This window comes from Pipra filicauda, unplaced genomic scaffold (assembly GCF_003945595.2).
Source record: "Pipra filicauda isolate LSUMZ 115617 unplaced genomic scaffold, ASM394559v2 scaffold759_size107998_pilon, whole genome shotgun sequence".
In the NCBI taxonomy this organism is placed as follows: domain Eukaryota; kingdom Metazoa; phylum Chordata; class Aves; order Passeriformes; family Pipridae; genus Pipra; species Pipra filicauda.
The window spans coordinates 51,443-58,397 of NW_024104930.1; the positions used below are offsets into that span (position 1 = coordinate 51,443).

Here is a 6,955-nt window from a genome sequence, read left to right on the forward strand (position 1 = left end):
CCTGTCCCTCAGAGCATTGTCCAAACCCTCCTGGAGCTCTGGCAGCCTTGGGGCTGTGCCCACTGCCCTGGGGAGCCTGGGCAGTGCCCAACCAGCCTCTGGGGGAAGAACCTTTTGCTGAGATCCAACCTGAGCCTGTCCTGTCCCAGCTCCAGCCATTCCTGGGTCCTGTCCCTGCTCACAGAGCAGAGGTTGGAGCTGCCCCTTTGCTGCCCCTCAGGGAGAGCTGCAGACCCCAGTGGTCTCCCTCAGTCTCCTCCAGCTGAATGGACCAAGTTCCCTTTCACTGAACCACCTTTCTCCTTCCTCCGCTAACGAAGTTCTCTCCCTGGTCCCTTCCTCCACCTGCAGATCCAACCAAGACCATCCCACGAGCACTATGAGGACTCCTGCCAGCAGCTCCACTCTTTGGTGCTCCACAGCCACCCCCCCAGCTCCCGCTGCTCTGGCCGTTTTCCTGACGTTGCTCTTCTCCGGCGCTCGCAGCCAGACCCCCCGGGCTCTCCAGGAGAGCGCCGTGCCCTCGGGGGTGCTCAGCCAGGAGCAGGCCTACAGCCTGGTGCAGCCCAGCCTCTTCCAGGACGCCCAGGGGTCCAACCTCTCGGGGAGCCTCCCCGGGAGCAGCAGCTCGGAGCCGCCGCTGCTGCCCGTGTGCGTGAAGCCCGCGGACATCCGGCACGTCTTCAAGTACATCAACACCATCGTGTCCTGCACCATCTTCGTCGTGGGCATCATCGGCAACTCCACCCTCCTGAGGATCATCTACAAGAACAAGTGCATGAGGAACGGGCCCAACGTGCTCATCGCCAGCCTGGCCCTGGGGGACCTGCTCTACATCCTCATCGCGCTGCCCATCAACGTCTACAAGGTGGGCTGAGGGCAGGGCCGGGCTGGGGCTGCTCTGGGCAGGACCTCTGGGAGAACCTGTGCCTGCCCCACCCCTGGAAGTGCCCAAGGCCAGGTTGGACGGGGCTTGGAGCAACCTGGGCTAGTGGGAGGTGTCCCTGCCCATGGCAGGGGGTGGCACTGGATGGGCTTTAAGGTCCCTCTGAAAACATTCTGTGATTCCATGGTTTGTTTTGCTGCTGAGGTCGAATGGCAGAGCTTGAAGAGGGGGTTGGCTCTGAGTGGGGGTGACCTCAGGATGAGCTCCAGGTGTCATGGGGTATAAGGGTTGTGAATTCAGGCTCATTCTCACCCTCATGAGTGAGTGGCCCAGGTTTCTCCTGCCTCCAGGGCACCTTGTCCCCACTGGTCCCCTCTGCTTGTCCCAGCTGAGCACGGGGTCACAGTACATGGGTTCTGTCAGGAATGGAAGTGTGGTTGAGGGTCAGAGCATGGGGAAGGCTCAGGACACATGGCTTAAGCTGTCCGAGCTGGATTTGGGCTGTTTCAAAGCACAACACCCATTTTCCCCTTTGAAAACAACCCCAAGAAGCCCATTGTGGTGTTTAGGACTCAAATCCACTCACAGCCACACAGGGACCGGAGTCAGAACTTAGTGTCTGGACCATCCTTCATCCACGTGTCCACTCATCTGACTGGGAGTCCTCAGGGAAACCAAAGGTTCCCAGGACCCTCACACAGCTCTGAACCTCAGAGTGCTGCTCTCTGTGGGCTTCTCACCCCCTGGGGGCTTCTCACCCCCTGTGGGCTTCTCACCCCCTGTGGGCTTCTCACACCCTGGGGGCTTCTCACACCCTGGGGGCTTCTCACACCCTGGGGGCACCCACCTGCTGTTTTGGGAAGCTGGACCAGCGTTCCCAAAGCAGCCTGATAACCTGTGGTTCTTCCCCAGCTCCTGGCAAAGGACTGGCCCTTCGGAGTGCAGGTGTGCAAGCTGGTTCCCTTCATCCAGAAAGCCTCCGTGGGCATCACGGTCCTGAGCCTTTGTGCCCTCAGCATCGACAGGTAGGAAACCTCCTCCACACCTGCCCTGCCCAGCCTGGCCCGTGTCTGTGTCCCTTCGCCGTCACCAAAAGCCTTGGTCCCAGCACAATTCCAAGATGGGGACAGGCTGCTGTCACCTGGGGTTGAAATCCAGCAGGAACTGAGTTGTATCCTGCTGGAAGAGGTTAGGGAAGAACGTGCTGGAACAGCAGGTGTGGTGGTGGGGAAGGGTGACAAGTGGACACTGGTCAAGGACAGGCCCCCTTGACCCCCTGCTTCCCATTCCACTAAAGAAGGCTCAGGGGCGGGGGAGGAAGGTGTGAGGGGAAGGGCCTTTGGGGACAACCCCAACCTGCACCTTCCCACCCCCTTCCTGACAGCTGCTTGTCTCACTCCCACCCCGGGCAGGTACCGAGCCGTGGCGTCCTGGAGCCGGATCCAGGGGATAGGGATCCCCATGTGGAAGGCGGTGGAGGTGGTGCTGATCTGGGCAGTGGCCATCGTGCTGGCAGTGCCCGAGGCCATCGCCTTCGACATGGTGGAGCTCAGCTACTGGGAGCAGCACCTGTGGGTGTGCATGTTGGCCTCGGAGCAGAAATCCCGCTTCATGATGGTACGTGCTCGTCCCGCCCGGGCACACGCAGACCAGCAGGGAGAGCTCTGACGGGTATCTTGGGTTCTCTGAGGCAAGAGGCAGTAGAATCCTGGGGCCAGAACGAGAGTTGCAGACCTGTCTCACCTCTGCAATGATGGAAAACTGCCCAAATACCCCTGGGGACAGTCTGACTGAGAGCCACAGGTGCCAACAGGAAGCACCCAAAGCTCCTTCTTTCAAGCCAAAACACATCCTCTCAGCCAGGAAGGGCCAGGAAGAAGCTTTTAGTTTTATCAAACAGGAGTCGGGGGCAATAATTCCCCCAGTTCATGAGGCAATCCGAGGAGCTGATGGTTCCCCAGCCACCTCTGAGGGGTGAAACCATGAGAATGCACAGTACAATTAACCACTCCATTAGAAGAGTGTCAGCTCCTTGATTAGTAGATGCCTCTGGAGGTGGCTCCTGGCCTCGGGGGAAGCAGGGAGAGCAGTGCCAGGCAAAGCACAGGCAGTGATGTGGGGCCAGAGAACAGGGAGCTGTATCTGCTTCATCACCCACAGCGGGTCCTGGCACATCTCAGGAAGCTTCAGGGCCTCCAACGCTGTCCCAGCAGGCCAAAGAGGGTCCCCACAACCAGTTTGCACAGGTAACCTTTAACTCAGGGTCGGGGGAGCAAGGGAAGGAAGACCCTTACTCAACCCACCATGCCCAGCAAACAAGCTCCTCCAAGTGGACGTGGTGGTATTCAGGGAAAAGTTGGACTTGATGGTCTGGGAGGTCTTTTCCAACCTTAGTGATTCCACGATTCAGTGATTCTGTAATTCCATATAAACCAGTCTTTACGCCTTTAGGTCCAGCCCGTGCACCAGCCTTAGGGGCAAACAATCCCCCACGTGCTTAGGGCAGGAGCTGGGACACTTCCACACATCCCAAGTGCCTGGACAGGCAGAGTGGGAGTCAGGGCCAGTCCGTGCCCCAGTTCCTCACCCTTCCCGTTCTCCAGTTTCCAGTGACTCTCCCTTTCCCACACAGTTCTACCGGGACGTGAAGGACTGGTGGCTTTTCGGCTTCTATTTCTGCCTGCCCTTGGTGTGCACTGGCATCTTCTACACCCTCATGTCCTGTGAGATGCTGAGCAAGAGGAATGGCATGAGAATCGCCCTGAATGACCACATGAAGCGGGTAAAGGACCCGGGAACGCGGGAATTCTGCTGCTTCCCAAAGAGGAGGGAGAGCTGTCGAAGGGGGGGACTGTGAGGGACAGGTGGGAGCTGACAAAGCCTCCCAGCAGACCTTGGATCAGTGCAAGGATTAAGGGAGAAGGGCCTTAAGCTCTGTGATCTCCAGCCTCAGGGACAACCCCAACCACCCCCTGGCCACGGACCAGCTTCATTCTCAGTTCCTTGTGGTCCTTTATCTCTGGCACTGCTGAGCCCACACCAAACTGGACCAAATGCTGGACGTGCCAAATCCCAGACAAGAGGTGCAGGGAAAAGGGGAGTTCACTGCTCCCTTTGGGAATGATTCCCTGGGGGAGCCCAGCTGGTTGTCGCGCTAGCACCGTGTGAGGGGAGGCTGGAGGAGATCCCCGTGTCCCTGGGAACATCACCACAGCAGAGCCACCAGGAGTGACAGTGGGAAGGGGCGTGAAGGGGTCTGGTCCACACCGAGCTGCTGGTGCCCTGCCCACTTCTGCAGCCTGGATCTCGTGGTGCAGGACTTCAGGAGCAACCCGGTCTAGCGCGAGGTGTCCCTGCCCATGGCAGGGGGGTTGGAACTGGATGATCTTTAAAGCCCCATCCGACCCTAAGTATCCCATGATTCTGTGATTTGGGACCTGCTTTGCTCCACCTGCTCCCCAGTGATCACCTTGTCCCCCCCCACCCCCTTGTCTTGGCAGCGCCGGGAGGTGGCCAAGACCGTGTTCTGCCTGGTGGTGATCTTCGCGCTCTGCTGGCTGCCCCTCCACCTCAGCCGCATCCTCAAGAAGACCATCTACGACCAGACGGACCCCAACAGATGTGAACTGCTCAGGTAGGAGCCCCAGCAGGTGGGCACCCAGCTGGCAGCCCCGGTGGCACCGGCACAGGCTGGTGGAGCTGCCTCCCAAACCCCGGTTCCGACGACTCCTTTTCCAGACGGCATCGCCGTCCTTGGATGGGCACAGAGAGGGGCTGGGGCACCACGAGGAGGGGTTAAGTTAAATTGTGAAATATCTCTGTCAGTCTGTGGGTTAAGGGAGTCTCCAGGGCAGGGAAACATTCCCAGCAGGGCTGTGCCCATGTGGTGGGTGCCCACCTTCCTTCTCCTTTCCCCCACAAGCCAAGCGCCAGTTTGGGCCAGATGCGGCTGTGCTGGAGTTTGGGGACATGGTGTCACCAGGGGAAAGCAGAGCTCGTGCTTTTGGCTCCCTCAGGAAATGCTCCTTGCGAGAAAAAGTGTTTTTTCTTTGGCAAGGACTGTTTTGTGCTCAGCTCTCCGTTCTCAGTCCCCGACCCTCCGCGGGGACACGATCCCAGGCCGGGCGGTTTGGAATCTCAGTTCTCCATGAGCTTCCAACGCTCTTCTCTCCCCTCAGCTTCCTCCTGGTGATGGATTATTTTGGGATCAACATGGCCTCCCTCAACTCCTGCATCAACCCCGTGGCTCTCTACTTTGTCAGCAGGAAATTCAAGAACTGCTTCCAGGTAGGAGTGACCCCTCCAGAGCTCCGGGCTGTGCTGACTGATCCCAGATTTCAGTCCCAGGGACACAAGCTGAGCTTATTCCTCATCTCAAATTTTCCCCCTGCTAGGTACCTCTCTTCCCAGCTCCAAGTACACTTGAGCTTGGTGCCCTGCTATGGGGAGGCTTTTGCCAGAGCAGGATCTAGGACAAAAATTCCCTGTCCTTCTGGAGCAGGAGTATCCCCACAAACCACTAGGTTGGGGAGTGGGGCTGCCCCAAACTTTGAGTCCGAGTTATTTGGATATCATTGTCAGGAGCAGTGGAGCCCTGGGAAAGGAAGGGGATGGGATGGGATGGGATGAATGGGATGGGATGGGATGGGATGAATGATATGGAATGGGATGGGATGGGATGAATGGGATGGAATGGGATGGGACAGGATAGGATGGGATGAGATGGGACAGGAATGGGATAGAATGGGCTGGATGAGATGGGACATGATAGGATGGGATGAGATAGAACGGGATGGATAGGATGGGATGGGATAGGATAGGATGGGATAGGATAGGACAGGATGGGGTGGGACAGGATAGGATGGGATGGGATGGGAGCCCTGCTGCTGTGGCAAAAGGAAGAGCTGAGCCTGTGTGTTCTGTCCCTTAAGGACAAGAAAACACAACTGTAAAAAGTGCCCACGATTTTGGGATTTTCATTTCCCATCCACACCGGCCCTATCCTGGAAATCCTGCTCCCAGCAGACCTGCAGGACAGCAAGGCTCAGGAGTGCAGGCTGCACTTCCCAGCCTGGCACTGCACAGGGTGACCTGCCAGCCCCAGTACCAGAACATTCCCTCCTCTTTTCCCCTGTATCCCACACTCGTGACCTCTCCCTCCCTCCTCTTGTCTCCTCACAGTCCTGCCTGTGCTGCTGGTGCCAGAGGCCTGCCCTGAGCATCACCCCCACGGACGAGAAGGGATCAGTTGGGAAGTGGAAAGCCACGGGGCAGGAGCTGGGGCTGGACCGGAGCAGCTCCCGCCTGAGTAACAAGTACAGCTCCTCCTAAATGCCCGTCCCCCCGGGGTCAAGGACAAGGCACAGGGCCAGGACAGCAGGACCCCTCTGCTCCTCTCCCGTGGCTCCTCCCTGGCTGGGCCCGAATCATCTTTGCCTTCACGTTGTAACCCACCTGGCAGGAGCTGCAGCACTCCATGGCCCCCCCGGCCCAGCTCTGGGCCCGGGCTCTGCCCCCCACCCTGAGGGAGGGGGAAGGGCATTCACATCCTTACGGGATTGTTCATTTCCTTGCAGGAAAACCAAGGCACTTCTGGCCATCTGTCTGGGGGTGGAACGCGGGGCTGGGGGGGGAGACGTGCGTGGAAAAGGGAAGGAAAGTTGGGATGTGGTCGCTTGGAGATGGATGTGGGATGAGGAGGGGAGGGAGAGGACCACTGAAAGAGCCAAAAAAATGAGCTTTGGTTGCTGGGCCTGGAGTCGGGATGAGATCCAGGGATGGCTGGCAGAGCACCAGTGGTGGGAACCCTCCTCCTGCTTGTGGTGGGGACAGTCACTCGGCCTCACTGTGTCACCAACCTGCCCCAGGGAGCCCTGAAAGCCCCCTTCTCTTCCCCTTTTCCTGGGAATCCTGCCCCAGACTCCTGAGCCGGGGAGGGGGGTGAGTGGCACACGCAGGTGACCGCGTGTGACCGCAGGGTTTGGGGACCAGGAGTCCCCGGGTGTCACTGGGGGGAACATCCAGCCAAGCCATCGGGTCCAGCTTCCCCTTCCCAGGGCCAAGGGAGTG

General features: G+C 58.9%; 1 protein-coding gene across 1 annotated transcript; it reads left to right on the top strand.

The window, feature by feature from the left end:
- The first annotated feature begins 364 nt into the window (after positions 1 to 364).
- LOC114000846 (endothelin receptor type B-like) lies at positions 365 to 6,551 on the top strand. The gene is made up of 7 exons (XM_027745488.2): positions 365 to 868; positions 1,799 to 1,911; positions 2,299 to 2,503; positions 3,519 to 3,668; positions 4,387 to 4,520; positions 5,065 to 5,173; positions 6,068 to 6,551. Exons 1-7 carry the CDS (start codon positions 380 to 382, stop codon positions 6,215 to 6,217), a joined length of 1,350 nt encoding a protein of 449 aa, XP_027601289.1. The 5' UTR covers positions 365 to 379; the 3' UTR covers positions 6,218 to 6,551.
- Positions 6,552 to 6,955: the final 404 nt, after the last annotated feature.

Bases quoted from the DNA above. Each gene is read 5' to 3' on its own strand.
- LOC114000846 (XM_027745488.2), top strand. From the start codon at position 380: ATGAGGACTCCTGCCAGCAGCTCCACTCTTTGGTGCTCCACAGCCACC. The intron at 3,669-4,386 runs GTAAAGGACCCG...TTGTCTTGGCAG, and splicing joins TGAATGACCACATGAAGCGG to CGCCGGGAGGTGGCCAAGAC. The intron at 4,521-5,064 runs GTAGGAGCCCCA...CTCTCCCCTCAG, and splicing joins AACAGATGTGAACTGCTCAG to CTTCCTCCTGGTGATGGATT.